The sequence below is a fragment of the Opisthocomus hoazin genome, chromosome 4, assembly GCF_030867145.1.
Source record: "Opisthocomus hoazin isolate bOpiHoa1 chromosome 4, bOpiHoa1.hap1, whole genome shotgun sequence".
Classification (NCBI taxonomy): Eukaryota; Metazoa; Chordata; class Aves; order Opisthocomiformes; family Opisthocomidae; genus Opisthocomus; species Opisthocomus hoazin.
The window spans coordinates 6,018,016-6,039,156 of NC_134417.1; the positions used below are offsets into that span (position 1 = coordinate 6,018,016).

Below are 21,141 nucleotides of genomic sequence, written 5' to 3' on the forward strand. Positions count from 1 at the left end.
GGGCCACGTGTGCCCAGACCTGCCGGAGAGCAGCGCCTGCCGCTTTCGGGAAGCGAGGGCAAGACTCCGCCACCATGACTGTCCGTCCTGGAACTCCCGGCATGTCTTGGACCCACCAAAGGTTTCGGAGTGTGTTTCCACGGTAACCAAAACATTATTTTTTCCAGCTGTCCAAAAAAAAAAAAAAGTGGAATTAAAAAAAAAAAAAAAGAAACGTAACCAACGGAGGAAATTCTAAGAAAATGAAATCAGACGGAAAATTGGCAGGCGGATCCCTCTCCCCAGCCCTCCCTGACGAACGTTGGCTGGGGACGGGCAGGGAAGACGCTCGTGGTGTGAGCGAGGTCCCCTCCGCACAGGGAAGCACACCAGGGCCACGCTCGCCAGCCAGGGCTATTCCCGAGCTGCCGCCCAGGAGTGGCTCCGTCCCGGAGCACAGGTGCCACGGAGACGTTACCCCATGGCGGCTATTTCATGTTGTGTCCCTGCAGAGTTAAATGTGTCTCTGCAGCACCCGGGAGGCTCCTCTACGGGCCCAAACACAACCAGCTTCTGCCCCAAAGCCCTATATTTTCAGCTTGGTCCTCACTCCTCTTCCACTCATTTTTCTCCCCGTCTTGCTCGGCTTTGTGGCACATGTGTTTAACCAGCAGCGTTGCTTTTTCTTCAACACTTTTGGCTGGCTCCAAGGCTGAGGGGTGTGCAGAGCTGGCCTGGCTCGGGGGGACCACGGGTTGGTGGGGAAAGGCTCAGCATCACCCAGCACCCTGGCTTCCCCATGCAGATCAGCAAGACCAGGTCATGAGTCCCAGCTATTTTATTTTTGCTCTCTGCTTTCTTGTTTATTGCTGGTTGCAGGACATGATCCCTGCTGTCCTCCTCTTCTATGACAGGCATTTGCTGGCAGCGCTGCCGAGCAAGCTCCAAGCTGGCAGTGAGCCCCTGCTCTGCCACAGAGCTGCAGCCAGAAGGGTGTGAGGGAAGCCAGGCAGCTAACGCAGGAGAGCCCACATTGGCTTTGCAAGGTCCGAGAGGGCTGTAAGGGAGAAGACGACCCATGCAAGAGAGGGACTGAGCTCCAGGAGGCAGCTGGTAGCTTTTTGGGCATTGGTGCTGCAGAGGAATGGGAACGAACAATGAACGTCACCCTCAGGAACGCCGCACCATGGGCAGCAGGAGGGCTTGCTCAGGAGGCTGAGGTTGCAGAAAGCATTGCTCTGTGGTAAAGCACGTCAGACATCACATCACCCCCCTTGGCTTCTGCTTGCCTCCAGGCAGGAGAGCCAGCCCTTCCAAACCACACGCTCTTCCTGCTCCAGCAAACATCATCTCCACTCGCATGGACCAAACACCATCTCCATTCCATGGTCCATCTCGAATCCCACTGGTGCTTGGAGGCTGGTGCCCCAGCAGGTGGGACAGTACTGAAAACGACTCTGAACCTGGAGCATCTCCAGCTCCACAACCTGTCCTGGCACCGGCACTGGGGAGCCTTGGTGCTAGTACTAGGGATCCTCGGCACGACCACAGCACAGATACTTCAGAATCATGAGCATACAGCTCCTGTTGTGCTGTGGATCCCTCTTGCTGCCTCCACACACAGCCTCACATTGCACAACCGAAGCGCAGCTGTGCATCTCCCGGACTGTCAGATCTTGCTCGCGCGCCAGGGAACAAAATCCTGGGATGACAAAGCAGCAGCATGCCAGCGTGAGCTCCACCACTGTAAAACAAATACGAGGCTTAACCCTTGAAAGCCAGCATGGGCAGAGCTTTCCCAAGCATCTCCATCTGGGGCCGACTGTTCCCACCATCGGTCCAAAACAAGCTTAGTCCCTTCCTTTGCTGGAAGAAGAGGGGCAGATGGCCATAGTGGCGGGTTTGCTTTCTGGGCTTTGCTGTTCCTTGAAGGTGTCTTTTTGGGACAACGGGTCTCTCTGCCGCTCAGCCCTGCTGTCCTCCTGTGCTAGGTGGCCGGGGACATGGGCCATCTACTTCTGCGTTTCGACAGCAGGCTCTGACAACAGAAAGATGTGGGGTCCAATGTGACTGCGCTACTCATGGACACATCCAGGGCTCAGGGAGAGTCGGTGTCCCCTGCTGCAGACAAGAATTTGCCGGGTAACCCTGGACGCTCCCAAAGCTTGACTTTAAGAGCATGATGAGAAAATGCTGGCCGGCTCCAACGTGCCAAGGCAAGCACTGCCTCTTCCTTCAGGTTCTGCAACAAATCGCTGGTGCTTTTATTTTGTGCAACACCTGGAGACTTTCCAGAAGCTGGGGCAGGTAGGGGAGGTACGGGAGCCTCCTGGGAGCAGCAGGGCAGCCTGCGGTCCCGCACCGGGTGTTCGCTACCGAGCTCCATCCTGGCACAGCGGGTCAGGATGGCGTCGCCATGCTCACCTCCAACCTGGGCGCAGGACCAGGGTGGATTTTGTGATACATCATTTCATTTTATCCTATTCTCAAACCACAGTTACCCAGAGGCTGGGGATAACCCTCCTCTTGTATTCTGGTGTTGTTCAAAAATGACAATTTCACAAATTCTTTCGAAACTCCCCAACTTTCTCTGCTTCCCTGCAATCTTGGGGCTTCATCGTCCTTGAAAACCTGTGGAATGAGCAGCATTTCCCTGGTGTCATAACGCTGACGTAACAGGGTGGTGAATCAGTGGGGATCTTTCTGCCTGAGCCATGTTGTATCATTGTTATTGCTGAAGTTCTGCTATTTTAAGCCACAAAGCCCTGTACAATCCTGTCTAAGTAAATGGCGAGTCACTCTGTCGTATCTGATTTCAAACCTATGAACTGGTGAGAACTGTACTAATGCAAAACTATTCTGGTTCATGAGACCCCACTGCAAGCAAACTGGATGCCATGCAGTAATCCAAGTGGTGTGTAACATTATAAAACGTATAAATAGCCCTTGTGGGCCTTCGCCTGGGTGTGTTGGAGGGGCAGAGGGAATTATAAGCCCGTGTTTGCCTTAGAAAGATGAGCTGAAAGCTAGCAATGCGTTTAGGGCTTGAATTTACATTCAGTTCTCGTTTCTGCCACAACGTAGATGCCAAAGCAGGTCAGCTTTGCTTAGCAGAAACCCCTTGAGACCTTTAGCCTGCACTGCCTTTTCTGGGTCTTTAAGTAACACCCAGAAAACCAGGGTGCTCGGTTCCTAAATGGTGGTCCCCACTTTGCCACCTGGACGCAGCATTCCTGCCGCCAACCTGCCGAGGAGGGGTTTGCCACACGCTCCTGCCTTCTCCAGACCTAGAGCTGCCTGCTGCATTGAAATCAACCCACCCAGCAGCCTCCAGCACGCCTCATGCTCTCCCGACTTTTCCAAGAAAAAGCTGACGTATCTGCAGATTGAGGGGCAGAGGCCACGGAGCCACGGAAACAAGGAGAAGCGGTTCCCCAAATGTCCAAGCAAGATGCGGCCCATACGGGGAGACCCTCCGAGCGCCTGGAGGTGATGGGGGAGTCCATCAGCCCCTGGGGTTACTGCAGCTGAGCCCCGCTCCGATCCCGGCATCCCCCTCACCCAGGGCGAGGGGTGAATGAACTGCAGCGCTGGAGTTTGGAGCGGACACTATGTCCACATTCTTCAGCCCGGGACCGGGAATGTCAGCTCCTGTCCCAACGCCAAGGGCTCGCATTCCTCCCCGATGCTGCTCCCAAAAAATGCCAGCCCCGAACGGTGCTGGGGAGAGGGGTGCTGCTTGGTCCAGGGGGACAGGAGGAGACGTGCTAAGCCTGCAGAAAAGCCTTTATCGTGCTGGCGGACATGTGGCAGAGCCAGGCAGGGGTTAGCATGTGTGTGCTCGCGTGTGTTTACTAAACAGTGCTCCCAGCGAGAGGGAATGGCTGGAATTCACCCCATCGCTCCCCGCCAGACCCCAGGGACACGCAGGCGGACCCAGGGAATTTGCTCCTCCAGCCTGTTGCCATGGCCGCATATTTAGGAGACTCAAGCAGCAAAAAAAAAAAAAAAGAAGAAGAAAACCAAAACATTTTATTGGGAGGGAAGAAAAATAGCAGGCAGAAAAAATGCAGAAGAGTAATGAGAAGGACTAGCAAGTTCAAGAAATGTATTAGATCATCCTTAGAAACTGGTGTCTGAGGAGTTCTCCGTAGCTCAGGCTTTTCTAATATTTATTGTGTGTTATTTAAACCGTGACTCCTGGCACCAGCTGGTGCTCAACGGCACTGCTCAAAAACATCATTAAAAGCTAGTCCTGGGCTCCAGGATCTCTTGCGAGGTCCTGGAAAAAACCCATCCAGGCTGCCTGCAGAAGGCAGTCCGCTCCCAGGCGAGCTGCTGGCAGGGTGGCAGCAGGGGCGTATCTAGCAAGCGTGACGCGGGGCAGAGCTGGCAAGCAGAGTAATGTGGGATATAAACTACGAGCAAGATAAAATCCTTGGCGAGGCTAAGCGAGGACAGGCCGGTGGCTGGCTCCAGCGTGAGAACGCAGCTGAGCAGGGGCAGGACTCGCCTTCCCGTCACCGGCTGAGCGAAGGCGAGGTGCAAACCTGCAGGCAGGCCGGTATCCCTGGTGCCTCTGATCCTGAAGGGACTGGTTTTTATCGGTGCACTGGGTATTTAAAATCACTCCGTGGGCAGCTTTTTACGAGCAGGTTCCGGCACGCGGTTTATGAAGCATCGCTCCCTGTGCTATGTGCCCATGACGTGCCGGCAAAGCATCCCTTCCTTGTGGAGAGGCGATGCCCGGCATCGGGAGCCTGGTGTTCCCACTCCGGCCAAGATGGTGCAATCCTGGCTCATTTGCCTCTGTGGAATCAATGTGGGTTCGTGTGGGAGCGACAGGCGTGCCAAAACCCATCTGGTTTTAAAACCCTGCAGTGTTCCGGCACCCTTGGCTCACTACTCGTACCTCCTGGGAAGAGTCTGGCTGGGCAGCAATGTGGGATTCCCTGTCCCGGGTGTTAATTACGAGACACGGGAGTGGAACGCGGTCTCTGCCCGTCGCCGGCTGACCCACCCCATGCTGCAGACCCCCGGGGCCGGGGGCCCAGCCAGCGTGCTCCCCGGGGATGAAACGGGGGCCAAGAGGACGTCCAGTTACGGGAGAAGCCACCCTAACACAGAGCGCAGGAGGGTTCGGGGGTGTGGGGGGGGGTCCCGTGGGCCACGCCGGCGGGGACGCGCTCAGCCCGGCGGGAAGGGACGCTGCCAGGCCAGGACCCCCGGCGCGGGGGGTCTCGCAGAATGAGCGGCGGGGCCTGGCGGCAGGGCCTGCGCCGGCGCCGACGGCGGGGCCTGGGCCTGACGGTGGGGCCTGGGCCTGGCGGCGGGGCCTGGGCCTAGTGGCGGGGCCTAGGCCTGGTGGCGGGGTCTAGGCCTGGCGGCGGGGCCTAGGCTTGGCGGCGGGGCCTGGGCCGGGCCTGGCGGCGGGGCCTGGGCCTGGGCCTGCGGCGGGCAGTGCCACCTAGCGTCCCCGCTCCGCTCCGCCGCAGCAGCCCGGCTCCGTCGCAGTCCCGGTTCGGCGGCACACGCTCTGCCGAACCTGCTCTCTCTCCGCAGAAGCCCTAGGGGGACGTGGCAGCTCCAGCCGTGGCTCGCACCTGGGGACGGTGCGGAGCGGCCTCGGTGGGGACGGAGCGGCCGGTTACTGCTGAGGGTGGACCCCTCCATCACGTCCATGGGGCTTCTCCACCTGCCTGGGTGCAGCCCCAAAACCAGCTGGCTGCAGGAGACATCTTCCCCCGAGCGCTTACAAACCATTCGCCCATCTCCGGCTCACACCGCCCTCCTTGCTGCAAATATTCACCGGGTGTCGGGAGGGCTCTTACAAAAAACCCGCGTTTTGTCTACGATTTCCCGAGTCTTAGCACGGGGGTGACGGTTTCCAGCTGAGGGCTTTCTTGCACGATCCACGAAGGAGCGTTTCTCCCTGTCTGGCTGCATTCTGCGCGCAGGGACGGGTCTTTAACGCAGGCCTCGCAGCTCCCGCCTGCGCGCGCGGGACAGAGCTTAAAACTTCGGGAATTTTGCCCTCTCCAGGAGGGATTATTAACATGAGCTGCGAGATGCCAATATTACTGAAATAAAAGCAGTCTTGAAACTGAACTGCGTGACTGTAAACATTCTGCATGGCTTTCACCCCGTAAAAACGCCCGTGGACGGTATCCCAAGAACAGCCGTTAGCTTTTGGTGAAGTTCAAGAGCTGTTAAGCACTGCACCCGCAGCAGAAAGCTCGTTTCCCCCAACCCAACCCTCACCCTGACCTGCTGAGGGAAGCGCAAAGACGTCTCCCGTAGGAAACGGGAGGTAGAATTGGTTTCTGTGATCCATCATGGGATGCTGTGTCCAGTCCTCTCACCCGTAGCTCAATAAAGAAGCCAAATAAACAGAAAATGCTGAAATAAGACCTGTGGAAGCGATTCAAGGTCAGGCTTCTGCTTTACAGCGAAGGGCCAAGGAAACCGAGATGATTTCGCTGATGCAAGAGAAATGGCTGATCACAGTGATCACAAAGCAAGAAAGCTCCCCATAGCTGGTGATTTTTAAAGACAACTGAAGCTGGTGGCAGGGGAAGCTGAGGCAAAATGCTTCAGAGTGAGAGGCTGCTCTGCTCTGTCCGGGGATGGGAGAGCCCACAGCTGCCTGTCTGCTCCCTGCAGGGCACAGCCCCTTTGGGTCCCCTGCCTCTTTCTCCCTTTCTCAATATATCCCTACCCGACTATCAAGGGTGAATGCTGGGCAAGGAGTGGAACTAACCTCTGAGCCGTGCCGCTGGGGACGCCTCACAACTGGACTGAAATCCAGCCTGCAGGGAGAACGGAGGCATCCAGCCGAGAAACTGCCCCCATTTCCGCACTCCATCAGGTCGGTGACCTGCTGCTGAATCACTTCGTCTAGAAAATGTCTGGCTTGGGATTTTGGTTGCAACAGTGACAAAGTTTTAACCCTCAGAGGAACCAGATGGTGAAAATGTGTGAGGATCCTGCAGCTGTCATCCAAGACGGGATGAGACCTGGCCCAAGCAAATGCCTGCTTACAGGATCCCTCCTCGCTGACTCCGGGGCCTTAAAAGGTTTTTCAGCACTGACATCTATATGGGAATACTGGATATTTTATGAAAAGCATTTTAAAAATGTTTTGGGCTTTTTTGTTGCTGTTGGAGGAAGGAGTTGTCATTGAATTTTGGGTATACCTGACTTCACGTGGTGTGAGCCACCAGAGAACGAATGGTCTGATGGGGACTCTGAAAGCATGCAGGAGCAGTTGGATGCGAGGAGGCAGGGTTGTCTTTCCACAGACTTTTTCCTGACCCTTACCTCATTTGCAAGATGAGGATCTATGAAAACATAGCAGCCCTGAACAAGCAGAATACAGTCAAAAGCACAAGGCATTTTAATGAGGCAAAACATCCTGCTAAGTCTTTTGGTTTATTGGTGTTGAGTATGTTCCAAGACCAAAGAAAAGGACTCAGAAAGAATCTATTAAAATAGTTGGCTTGTGGGATCTGCAACATAAGCATGATTAAAATTGATCTATTTTTATCTATATGAGAATATATCAGCTATGGGAATCTGTTTTTTAGAAGTAAAATAAATTTGTCTTCAGTAAAAAGTGTCCAGTTGAGCTTGGGGTGTAACAGCATTGCCCGGGGCTGGGAAGAGAAGCAGATACCTTCGTCTGGCCGCGATACAACAGTGACTCGGATCCTGTGTGCAGCTGAGGAAGTCGTACTCTCTCCTTCATCCCCACAGGCAGGTTCTGGTGGCTTTGAACACCCTCTGCTCTGGTACAAAGGCCGCCAGAAGCCACAGGAGGATTCCTGTTGCCCACAATGAGTTCATTAGTATCACCTAGCATTCACCGGCGTCTAGTACATTTGGTTACACCAATAACTTAACCGCTGCCAAATCTGCAGGATCTAATTACAGGCACTCAGCCCGCAGACCAGAGCTGTACCTGAGGTGTCTCTCCAGTGTGTGTGCAGAGGCAAAAACCTCCCAATTATTCCTCCTGCTGAGTAGGAGTCACCTAGGAACTGCTAATTCGTGTGCAGGAGAGTTTAGGCATCTGAACTGGGATTGCAGGCAAGAGATTTCATCCATGCAGGATCCGGAGTCCAAACCACTTCGTAGCAAAAGCGTCTGTTCATCCCCTGCGTGCAAGAAGTGAGCAGGGTTTGCCCTTTCCCAGCCACTTTGTTGGCTGGTGCTGGTGACACTGAAGAATTGTAAATGCCACTTGGCCAGAAAATGGGAGACGAGTTCGCTCTCTGCAGCCTGAAGAAATTCAGGCTCACTGCTCCCCAAAACAATCTAAACCCTGAGAGGAGTGTGAGAGTCATGCTCCCTTCTGCTTCTTCCTCTGATGGGTCCAGGGGTTCCACAACCTCTTCTGTGGGATTCAGTGAACTGGGTGAGTTGGTCAGTACTTCCTTCTGGTTCTCATATGCAGTAACTTTTATCCTACTGAAAAACGGGGATTTTAATACTTTCTCAGAAAAGAAGTCAAATAAATATTTTCCACTCACTGGGCAAATGCTCCAGTTGTGCTTTTGTAAAAGAAGGATGGGATACAGTGACTCCTACAACTAATTATCTCAGTTCCTGTGTCATGTGTGGGCTCTGGAAAACCCTGGTAAACTATAAAACAGCTCAAACTGCCAGAGCGCAGGGAAAAATTTATATCAATGATCTGCAAAACATGACCAGATAAATTTATAACTGCTGTTCAGCTGATTTCCCCAGGGAAAAGAGAAAGCACAGAGAGGAATGAGCTCTCTGAGGACGGGTGTTGCATTTGGAGTCATGTGCTGAACTACAGTGCAAGGTCTGTTGTTTTGGCAAAGACCTCAGAAAGCCCCTGAAGACAAGTTTGAAGGTTCATTTGCACCGAAAGGCCAGCAAAGGCCAAACAGGAGACAGAGGCCCAGGAGCAGCAGGCTGCCCCGGAGGCAGCTCTCTGGGGTGCAGCACTGTTGAGCGGGTCTTGGGTCTCTGCCACCGAGTGATTCTCAGGACGTTTGTGCCAAGGTGATTTGAACACCGGGGGTTGGGGGTGTTCGGTGTTTGGTTTTAACACCAACAGCCCTTTGATGAGCTAGGAAGAAAACAATGTTTTTCAGTCTTGTCCGGAGCATGCTGGGTCTCACAGCTTGCGCTAGCCACAGATCCAAAGCTGTACTGAAGACAAACCCTTTGACCCAAGGTGAGACGGGGTGTTCTGTAAGATGGGAAGTGTTCCCATCAAGCTGGGGATGGCAGTATGCATTGCCAGCTCCTGAGATCCAGTGCCTGAGAGGTAGCCCCCAGTTTCACATGCCTGCCTGCCCCCTCCAGCAGACATCTTTCCAGAATGCCGCAGCTCTGTCTGCGCTGCAGGAATTACCCAGGCCAGTCAGTGCACGTCACCCATGCTCTAGATCCTGTCTGTTGTCGCGGTCCATGAAGTGACATGGGTGTCACTGCCCTTTGGCTGCAGACCTCTGCCTCTGTGAGAGCAGGGGAGCAGGCATAGGACTGGCCAACATGATGGAGGACTTTCTGGAGCAGCAGCTGGAGCCTGGGGGACACCTCAGGGCTCCTTGAGGGATGGGTGTGTGTAGGCAGCTGAATCCAGCCTTTTGGCCTGCCTCACTCCCTTTGGGAACAGCCTTAGACCAACAACAGCAGGATGATAATGCAAGACCCCGAGCACAGGACTTTCCCCTCAATTTTGTCATCAGAATGGTTTTATTCGTCATTTTCTGGCCTGTCCTGATACCAACTCTCCTGAGCATTAAGCTCTGATTCTCTGAGCACAGAACCAAATGTAACAGCGTTAACAAGCCTGACTGTGCAACCCATGCCTTAAAATGGCCCCAAATCCTGGCATCTGTTGGCAAGGAAAATGCTTCAGATGATGCACTCCCCAGCCAGCACCCCCTGGGTGTCCTGGGGAGGGAAGAGGTGAGGCGACCGGCCCCCTGAACACAAACAATTTATTTCATATTTAGCAATATAACCGCGTGCAACACTCCCCTTATAAGGCAAGCAAAGGAATGGCATGTGCCTTAAAAACCACATGCTGAAATCGTATTCTACTACTCCACTTTCCTCCAGCCTCTGCTTGTTTAATGCCATAGTAGCTCTCAGTGTAATGTTGCCAGGATGTTTTTTCCATTAAATGCTTCATTTCCATGAACTTGTATATGGCATTTCCCTCTGCTGCTGTGTGAGCAGCTTTTCCTCTCTTCATATATTCCAGCCCAAATGGTTCGACTCTGCAGTGACTGATCAGCCAGCCCTTCCTTCTCAAGGGCAGCTTTACAGACCTGCGTGCACAATTGGGAATTAAAAAAAGAAAAAGTAGAAATCTGTGGCAAAAGGGAGCAGACTGGAAGTCTGAGGCTTTTTATCTTTGCCTCAGTGCTGGGTCTCTGCTATTCCAGAAACAGCCTTCCCAGCTAGTGCCTCCTGTTTATGGCCGACGAGATGGGGTAAAAAGAGTTTGTGGGGGGCTTTTGAACTTTGAAATTTCAGCTCCTCCCTACCCTGGAACAGTCTATGGGTGACTACTGATGTGAGTGAATCCATCTGTCTATTTCTACGATTTGCTATGTAGTCCATTCCCTCGTTCTCAGTCCTCCTCCTTGGGCTGTGGGAAAAGGGACAGCAAATTTCAAGATGTGGGAGGAAAAAAGCAGTAAGACCCCAGAGGTTCCGTTCCACCCAGGCGAGAGCGGAGAACTGGAACCCCTGGGACACCGTGCTCCCTGGAAGATGGAAGTGGGGCACCCCTTGGGGAACGGCAGCAGGTGAAGCAGAGCACATGAAGGGGTTTTATCCCTACTCAGAAGCGCACGCATCTGTCCTTGCCCATGGAAAGGGATTCTTCCTGCCATTACAGAGCCCTTTAGAAGCTGCCTGAGAAGATAAATGCTAAATAGCTTAGCCTAGTGCTTACACAGGCTCAGCTGTCACATCCTCTCCTAGGTCTCCTGAAATCCCTTTTTCCCATTTCTAAGGACTGCCCATGAGCAAAGCCAAAGCTCCACAGCATTTCTGTGGAGAAGCCTAGCTGGCAGAGGACTTTGTGCAAGCAGTGACATGAAGGCTCCTGGGCCATGTAGCCAATGTGTAGTTTTGTTGGAAGCCATCCAAGCGCTGAGGTCACCTGGAATTGTAAAGAAGAGAAACCGTTTGAAGGCAAAAATGTTGGAAGACTGATTGAAAGAGGCAGAAGGACTTCATTCCTGTGTCCATGTGAAGGAGCCAGTTCTCCTCTACAGAGAGTGTTACACAGCCATTTATAGTCACAAAGGGGAGGTAGGAAAAGCCCCCCTTTATCACAGCAGTGTGTGTAAGCCAGCCTGGACATGGAGCAGTCGTTACCAAAGCCCTGTCTCCCATCTTCCAGCACCCACGTAAATATCCCTATATCGTATGTCTTCCGTGAGGTTCTAATGTATCAAATTCTCATCAGTGCCATTGTCAGCTATTTGCTTTTGCAGATTTGTTTTACATCCAGAAATGAACACCAGCTCTTCCCTGCCTCTCGGGACGCAGTGGTGGTAAACGCTGATACAATCACGCTCAGAGCACGAGCAGTGATGCATCCCACTGCCTCGCCAAGCAAAACTTTTCCGTACGAGTGCTGTGAATTCACAGCTATTGCTAGCAGCTTTCCATGGAGAGACTTTGTGTATCCTCTTGCAATATAATCTTACCCAGAATGGTTTTGAAAGACCGTGAACTCGATCCTGCCAAAAATAGTCCATGGAGCCAAAAAAAATCAACAGAAGATCTTTAGCATTTGAGCTGGCCCGTGAGCTGCATTTTTCACCTTTTTCCAACGATATGTTTCTTGACATCCATGAAACCTTCATTTGACTTCTAATACCCCCGATTATTCTTTTAAGTGTAGCAGACTGCATTTTAATTATAACTTCAGGGCTCAGCAAGCAATCAGCTTCATGGGCATAATGGAACAGACACGGCAGCGGTGACTTTAGCCCTAAAAGCATCTGTGCGCAGGCTGGCAGATGTATCCTAAGAATGTGTTTATTTGCGTTTGGTTTATGTGGTTTTGGTGACCTTTCGTTAAAATCAGCCAGTGACTTCCAGGAGGCAAGTTACACACTCACTAAAAAGAAGTGCAGTAAAATAATCTATCATGGGTCCTTCTGCTGAACATTACATTTCTGCTGACTATCACATCCCTGTGTCCAAGGCAGGGATGGCCGAGGTTAAGGTTAAAGTAACATTACTGCTGGACAAGATGGCTGTATGAATATTGCCCCCTTGTTCCTAATGAAGAATGGCAGCCCAGAAATGGGTCACGGGGACACTGGGCCCCAGTGACCACGTGGGGCTTCCTGTGGGTCCCATCACCATTACAAGCTGTTTTATAGCTGGGGAGTGCCTGCATTTTCCTGTCTCTTCTGCCAAGTCTTCAACAAGGCCACGGTAAAAAAAGAGCTGTTTGTCTCCAGCCTGGTGCCTACACCACGTTCTTCAGTCTCTCCGGGCTCACCCCACCTCCACAGCGCAGCAGCAATTTCTTGCTGTTCCTTCACTGCACCAAAAAGGCTGTGAGTCAAGCAGCGATCTCTCAAAGTGCTAAATCCATCCCTACGCTCAGGTGGCTTTGGCAGCCCCTCAGCATGTCAGCTGCCTGCTGATGCCACCAGAGAAGGCTATCAAAAGTTTTCTTGGTTGCTGGGCAAGCCTCTCCAGGGCCGCATCGTTGAAACTCAGCAGAGAGTGGCTCTGTCCGAGAAAATACCCTACGTGAAAGAGGTGACACCGTGGTAGTGATCTTTGAGTGATACACCGTTTGGATGTTAACAGCCCTCTCTTCTCACAAGTTGAAGCATGGTTAGTTACTGCTAACCTTAACTATGGTGAACAGTGTCTTTAAGAGGATGAACGAGGATTGTTGCTGAAGCAGGCTGATTCTGTATTGTTTGCATTTCTCAAAGAGAGCTTGGTGCAAATTCACGCTCATTTAGTGCATTAGTTTTGCGAATGCCTTTGCGATGATTTTTATCAGGCGGTTCAGGGATCCTAAGCCAAAGATGAGCCTCAGTTTTGGTTTTGGTGACTTCAGACATGCAAGTTGCCTGTCTGTCCACAAGTCCCTAAGTGACGTGGATTAGAAAATACCTGGAGCCTGAAATTTAGACTACGTGAGAATGGCATATGAACACACACGCCCAGACTCTGGGTTTGGAGGCTGAGGAAATGGTCTGTGGAGAACCTGTGGTACGGAGGGCTCTCTCTCGGGAACCAGCGCTGTTCAGACTGGTCTGCATCCACCCAACTAAAGACTTGCGTGTAATTTGCAACTCCATTTTCAGTTCGCCATTTTATTTTTTTACACCCCATACTGCTAAGTAAGTGATGTTTATTGCAGGGAGGCATGTGAGCAATTTCTCTTTCACCACAGTGATTGGAAGAGCAGAAATTCCTCCACACTTTCCACTCTTATGGTTATGAGCTGAAAGACTCGCTGATTAAAACCCCTCCGTGGCCAATTAGCCTGCAGCGTCCTCCTGTCATGGTGTCCTGCGTAGGTATGAAATTCCTCCTGGCAGGTCAGAAGGGAGCGTATAATTCAAAGGTATTAACTGATTTAATGGTCATAAATGAATATTGTGACACATCTGCTGAAATGCTCAATCAAGTGGGCAGCTACCAGCGATGAACTTGCTAAGGCCGAAGCTGTTGCTGCTCTTCGGGGAGTCCGGAGGAGCTGGAAAGCAGCCAGGTAGGAAGGCGGTGACGGGGACGGCTCTTCCATCATCTGCCCGGAGGGGTGAGGGACCAGGCACACGTAGGTTGGATGTCAGTTCAGAAAAACGGGAGTCGCTTGCCGAGCCGATCGCGACAGAGGTTTTGCGTTTCAGGGGAAAGGTGGACGTCTTGAAACGGGGTTTTGCGCCAAACTGCAACAGAAATAATGACCTTCGAAATTCTGCGCAGAAGAGGCTTTCGGGAAAAGGTCGGGAATGTTTGTACAGGGCATTCAAAGTCTCGTGCTGGAATTTAATACTGTTTTCGTCATTTGACTCGATTATTAGTGCATTCTTTCAAAATGTATCAGCTGTCGTGCTGCTGCTGGCATTTCATGCCGTAACAAAGCAGCAGAGACGTTTACAGATTAGATTTTACTTCAGGCTCATTACAGGCAGCAATGGCTTGGCTGGGACTGGAAGAACCCTCCTTTGTTACAGGGAAACCGAACGCTGCTGCTATTTCTTAGCTCTGAAAGGAGCGGAAGCACAAGGTAAAAGCGCAAAGCAGGTGAAAACATCGACACGGGCACATACAGTGTAAAAAAAAATACCAAAAAATGAAATTTTCTTAAAATAAAATGCTGGTGTTCCAGCGGTGGGGCCAGTTTCCGATCAGCGCCAGTTTTTTCACGGTATCTTTTTCCGGGATGTTTTGGCGAAGCCTTCCCAGCCGTGCGGAGAAGATCCTCCCCCCCCCCCCCCCCTCCCACCCCCGGGGTGCCGGCAGACGGCCGGGCCCGGCCGCGGCAGAACACCGGGCCCGGCCGCGGGGCCGGCGGCGGTAACAGCGGCGGTGACAGCGGCGGAGGAGCGCGGCGCAGGGCCGAGCGGGGGGCTGCCCGGACCGCGGTGCTCGCCCCCTCCCCGCCGCCCCTCAGGACGGGCCCGGAGCGGCCCAGGCGCCAGGCTCCGAGGCCGGGCCGCACCGCCGGGCACCTCGCCCCGGGAGGGGACGCCCGCTCGCGCCGGGGCCGGGCCGCGGCCGGGCGGGCGCCTCAGGCGCGCGTGCGCGGGGCGGGGCGGGGCGTGCGGCGCCGCGGAGGAAGCGGCGGCGGCGGGCGCGCGCAGCCATGAGCGGCGGGGCGGGGAGCGGCGGCCGCGGCGTGTGAGGGGTTCGGCGGGGCGGGGGGTCCCCTCCCCTCCCTCCGTTCCTCCGTCCGTCCCTCCCTCCCCGCGGAGCGATGGAGCCGGGGCGCCGGGGCGGGGGCCGCCAGCCCGGCGGGCGGCGGCGGGGCCGGCCCCTTGCGGCGCCGGGGGAGGCGGGCGCGGGGCGGTGGTGGCGGCGGCGGCGGCCGTCGCCGCCGTGCCGGGTGCGGGGTCCGCGCCGCCATCTCCTCCGCCTCCTGCCGCTGTTGCTGCTCCTGCCCGCCGGCGCCGAGGGCCAGGCCGGCCCCAGCTCCGGCCCGCACGCCGCCGGGCCCCCCGACTGGCCCCCCGCCGGCCCCGGGCCCAGCCTCAGCCTTTACCTGAGCGAGGAGGAGGTGCGCCAGCTGATCGGTGAGTGCGGGCCCGGGGGGAGAGCGGGGGGCTGAGGGGGTGTTGGGGGTCCGGGCGCTCAGGGCGGGCTGAGGGGAGTTCTGTGGGGCTGGGGTGGCGGTTTGGGGGTCTGGGAGAGGATGGGGGGGTCGCTGGGACTGGAGGACTGAGGGGGTGGTTGCGGGGGTCCGGACGGTGGATCTGGGGGTGCAGGGGGGGGTGGGGAGGGCTGTGAGCGGGGGTGAAGGGGCTCGGGAGAGGATGGGGGCTGTGGGACAGGGCTGGGCTGAATCTGGGGATCCGTGTGGGGTTCTGTAGGAATGGGGGAGTAGGGGTTGTGGGGAGAACGGAGGAGTCTGAGGACCCAGGGAAGAGTCGCTGTGCTGCTTCGCCTGTGTGTCTGGGGTTTTAAAGCCCAAGACCCCTTTCTTCCCTTACCCTGATGGCAAGGGGTTCCCTAGTGACTGGGGATGGTGCCCCATGGGAGCAGGGTACGCCCTGGAAGAGGTGAGTTCAGGCCCATGGTCTAATTAGCGAGGCAAGTGACATGCAGAGGGCAGAGAGGAGACCTGGTGATAATTGGGTGCGTGTGTGAAAGGAATCGTAATTTCCAGGCAGGCTGACAATTGCTGCGCAAGTACTTGGAGACAGTTCATGAAGTCCCCCATCTGGCCTGCCGCAGAAGGCTTTCGCAGTACTTTTGTGCTTGGAGAGTCTCTGGTTTAAACAAAGATTTGTTTTCTGGAGGCTTTGGCTTGCTTAGGCTCTTGTTTAGAGTTGGTGGCTGGAAACTCAAAAGAAGTATGTTGGTATCCCCAGTGATTTGTGTTTCAGCAAGTGTCCTGTATCTCTGTAAGCTGAAAAACAAGCAGTACAAGACTTTATTTGCCTCAAATGGACAAAATGAAAATATCTCCAGTTAATTTGAACTCTGTAAGCACGTAGCTGACCGAAGTCAAGGGACCTAGGGAGTGAAGAACACTGTAAACATTTTTTCCCTTATGGCTTGCTCTGGCGATTAGTGTTCTGCTGTCATCATTTTTACATTGCATGTGCTTGCTGCCAGATGCTCTGTTACAGATAGAGGATAAAAAAAGTCAGGCGTGCTGTTTAGCTGAGTGTCTAAACAAGTAGTTAATCTTGCAAATACTGAATGGTAAGGTTTGAGCTATCTAGTGCCTGAAATGTGTATTAGTTGGATTTGCTCAGACTTCCATGGTCCACTAGCATAATTACTCATCATTAAGTAGCAACTGAGGAGGGAAGATCTGCTGTTGTTAGTATTACAGAATCACAGAATGTTCGGGGTTGGAAGGGACCTCTGTGGGTCACCCAGTCCAACCCCCCTGCCGAAGCAGGGTCACCTACAGCAGGCTGCACAGGACCTTGTCCAGGCGGGTCTTGAGTATCTCCAGAGAAGGAGACTCCACAACCTCCCTGGGCAGCCTGTTCTAGTGCTCCGTCACCCTCAGAGGGAAGAAGTTCTTCCTCATGTTCAGACGGAAATTTTTATGTTAAATTTCATCCCGTAATCTCCTGGGGGTCTGTTGCTAACGTGGCTAAAGTCACTTATTACTCAAGCTGTCTGTAGCTGTTTTATATCACTCTAAGTATCTGACACTTAATAATCTGTTCTGCTTCTGCGACCCCAAAGGCTTGGATAAGCTGGAGTCTGATGTGGAGATAAACTGGCACTTTTTTCAGTTGGTGGAGTTGAGTTCACTAGAAATCTGTTGTAAACGGAACTTTCAGGATCTACCTTGTGTTTTTGGCATGGGCAGATTTAATTTTAGAGGGTATCCTATATATGTACTAGCTGTTGTAGGTGAGGTGTAGTTTAACGAGGCATCTAGACGCAGGCAGTCAAATCTCCGGTAACTGCATGTATTCCTGTGGCAGAACAAAGTCCGAATGGATGCACAGGTTTGTTCCATTTCTTCACAGTTCTGAAAACAAAACAATCTCTTTTAAAGTGTTCCATTTTGTAGTACCTGAATCGTGTTTACACACAGTCAAGTTTATGGTTTAAGTGCTCGTATTGGTGTGTATGAACTTTCAAAGCGCAGGGAGGTGATTCAGCTTCTGTGACTTCTTGGAGGAAAGCCATGGTTCAGCAGACGCAAGCATAGTCATTCACAGTGGATAGGAAAATGATGTTGCCTGTGAAGTGAGCTGTTAGGTTCTGTGAAGCTGCTAATAAAAACATAGGAGCTAGTTTCTTTCACCTTTTGTTTCTAAACAAGCTCTGTCTCTGCGACTGTCTTGCTGTGGTTGAACAGAAAACTCTTAGACTCTCTGAAGTGCTTGTAAACCCAGATGTTATGCAGAGTTACTACAGCCTGTGATGTGTTTTCATGCTTCTTAATATTGTCCCCATACTTTTTTAGATCACAAATTTGATTTGGACAAAAGCAAGCCTGCAATTGTGAATTGTTGAATTGGCCACAGGCGGTGATACGGTGCGTCCTTGGGATAAAGCTGGAGCATCCTCAGGGTCTGGTGTGAGGTCTGCGGGGCCGTACCCATGCGTGGTCTCTCTCCCAGTGAGGCTGAACCAGTTCAGCAGTGCTTCTGCTCTCCTCAAAACCGGAGTTCAGTGTCTCATGGAACTGTGGCCTGTGTTTTTAATTAGGTTGTGGCTCTTGTAAATGAGATAGTGACTTGCTTAAGATTATTTGTGGCTTCTGTTCTTTCTGTGGCGTGGAGGCAGGGCAGATGCTATGTTTTATAGTGAAAACTGCTGCTACTTTCCTGTATGCTTATGCCAGATTTCCACCATTGAGCTATGTGATTCTGACCATGTGTCTGCCTTAGGAGGAATGATTTTGAGATCTTCAGAACTTTACAGAGAAGAAAACTAGAGAAAACTGGCTTGTCTTGTTGTGTGAGATTTATTTTTATTTTGAAAATCTGCAGAGTTCTCATGGTCTGAAAGCAGGACGTGCTATATGGCGGGCAGATGGTGTCTCTGTCAGAAATACCTCTTGTCATTCCCATGGAAAGTGTTCAGAGCCATACAAACTGTAAGCGTTTGGGGAAAAAAAACCCTGTGGTTTTCACATACGTGGATGTGTCAGACTCGCACCAGGCAGGATTCAGTGGTAGATGGGATAAAGGTAGAAAGAGAGAGAGGGGTTCGTCAAGGGCACTTGGTCGAGAAGACTCCAGCGACAGCAGCATCAGGAGCCAGAGGTGTTTGAGTGAGGGCAGGGGTGAGGTATGGGGTGATGGGTAGGGGAGGAGGAAAAGAAGCATTGCTTGCTGGGGAGAGACATCCAGAGCACCACAGCTCTTTCCAAGGATGTCTGTGAACTCTCTGGGCACCGTGATCTGTCACTTTTTGGAGCTGGTTCGTAAGGATAGTCTTTTTTGGGCCTGTGTATTAACCTGAAGAAAGTTGTGTTGGTCTTGCGGAGTGGCTGACTGTGTAGGCAGGGTAACACCACCTGATCGTCTCACTTTTTAGCGACCGCCCCGTGGTTCTAAATGCGCAGGGCAGATGGTGTTAAACGAGTGATGAGTTATTCAGTGAGGGTCTGTGCTTGAATTAGTGACTTTCATTCAGATTTGCCTGTGAAATCAGAATGGGGTGTTTGCCTAACATTGAAATGTTCTGTTGGTCTGCTTTTCACAGGATCCTGTGATATAAAGGCACATGTATCCCTGCTTGGCAGGTAACAAACTAAGGTTTAGAGAATAAGGTAAAAAATACTCATGAATATTAGGCAGCTAGCTTTAACAATGAAAGATTTGATCTGGTCAATTTATTTACCGTACACAGCATTATTTAGCATTTAATGCGTTCGTAGTAGATCTCTTAGACCTTGAGCTGTGAGTTCTTGACAGTTCTGCAGCTCAGCCTCTCGGGAGACCTCGGGTTGTGCCCTCTGAGTACAAGGACCAGAATCAATAGCTGCCTGTGAGAACGGCTTAAGCTGTTTTTCCTGCATTGCAGGTGGTTATTTTACAGTGTTCATGAGACAGCACCTAATTGTTCACGGCAGCAACAAGATGCTTAAGCAGCGAGGACAATCCTTTCTGTTCTTGCAGGTGGTCTTTTGTGGTTTTTTTTTTTATTTTTTTTGTAGACTACATACCTTTCAGCTGTGGAATTGGTCTTGTGGATAGCCTTCCTCATCACATGGCTCTGGCTCTTTTTAGAGATGGGTCTAGCCTGAATGCTAAATGAAACTTTAGTCCCATGGGGGGAAAAATACCATGTTATCATGTAACTAAGAACTATGATAATACATACATACGGGGGGCAGACGGGACTAAATAAGAATTGCAGAAGAATCTTAAAGTCAGAAGTCCTACAATGTTTGTACTGAGTTTGCAAACTTAGTATTTTTTGGCCTAGTTTCTTCTAAGTAATCATATTGAATGCCGTCTTCTGTTGGTTTTATATTTGTACTTGCTTAATTACAGAGTGAAATTAATTTAACACTTATGTGACTGCTTCTTACGTGTTCTAGAATTTCATTTGAAGCCAGTGTGCAGCTTACTGAAATGAGTTGTCTGATTATAAGATGCAAAATTCATGCAAAAATTATTATAGCAGAGGGTGGGTTGTTTGTTTATTTTTTTTAAATCATACTGCTGACTCACAGAGTGGTTGAGGCTGGCAAGGACCTCTGGAGATCATCTGGTCCAACCTCCTGCTCAAGCAGGGCCACCTCGAGCTGGTTGTCCAGCGCTGTGTCTGGAAGCTTTTGAACGTCTCCAAGGATGGAGACTCCACCACCTCTGTGGGCAGCCTGTGCCAGTGCAAGGTCACCCTCACGGTAGAAGGGTTTTTCCTGATGTTCAGACAGACATGCCCATGTTTCAGTTAGTGCCTGTTGCTTCTGGTCCTGTCACTGGGCTCAAGTGAGAAGAGCCCGACTCCACTCTTTTTGCACCCACCTTCAGATATTTGTATATGTTGAAGAGATTCACCTGACTCCGCTCTTCTCCAGGCTGAACAGCCCCAGCTCTCTCAGCCTCTTCTCATAGGGGAGATGCTCTAGACCCTTTGATCATCTTTGTAGTCCTTTTTTGGACTCCATGTGGTAGCTCCATGTCTCTTGTTCTGGGGAGCCCAGCGCTGGACCCAGTACTCCACGTGTGGCCCCGCCAGGGCTGAGCAGAGCTGTGGTAAGTTATAGGCCAAATGCAGTTTTGTGGATTTTAGATGGAGACTAGACATCTCCTGCTTATTGCAGCAGTTGGTCAAGTGGTGTCTTATACTGTGGAACAGCTTTCTTAATGCCACTATTTTGGGGAGTTAGCAACAGGAGTTCACGTCAAAAGCGCTTTATGGCGCTTGCGCTGTGTTTGTAGTGACTGGAAGTCCTCTTATTCCTTTGTCTGTTGCCTGGCTAGTTGTCCCTGTTGTGTGTAAAGGAGCTGAAAATCAGTGTGCTGGGATGAGCTGGATATTCAGATTATTGAAAGGTGGAAGGATTTCTTGTGATTCTTGAAATGCTTCAGGGCCTTGTTAAAAGTTCACTTTTGCCTGTCTATGACAGCATCACTACCTAGAGCATCACCAGTAAGCTAGTGCTGTGCTCTGAGTTTTGTTAGTAGCACCCAAGGTAAATTTCCATGTGAGTTGGGTAACTTGCAGGTGCTTGTACATGGTGCCTTTTTAGGAGAGAAAATACAGCAAAGAGCCTCTGTGTAGCTGCAGGAGGATGAATGAGAGGTCCACTGAAGAGCACCCTATTTTTTCGAACCCATTTGTGTGAGAAGCCCAAGGTCCTGAAGCAAAGGTCTGTGATATGTGACCTGCAGTTCAGAACTGGTTCTGTTCTAGACATGTTCTTCAGTCTTCGTTTTCTAGCTTTTAAGTGCCTGACTCCGAGGAGCGGAAGCATTTTGCATGTCGTATGCAAAAAAAAGTATTGTGTTGCTATGGTCCACATGC

General features: G+C 51.9%; 1 protein-coding gene across 1 annotated transcript in view; it reads left to right on the forward strand.

Moving 5' to 3' along the window:
- Positions 1-14,868: 14,868 nt before the first annotated feature.
- RYK (receptor like tyrosine kinase) overlaps positions 14,869-21,141 on the forward strand; it is a 64,952-nt gene continuing 58,679 nt past the window's right edge. Inside the window, exon 1 of the mRNA XM_075417713.1 lies at positions 14,869-15,254. Coding sequence (XP_075273828.1) covers positions 14,939-15,254 — 316 coding nt within the window. The 5' untranslated portion in view covers positions 14,869-14,938. The remainder of the gene's footprint in view (positions 15,255-21,141) is intronic.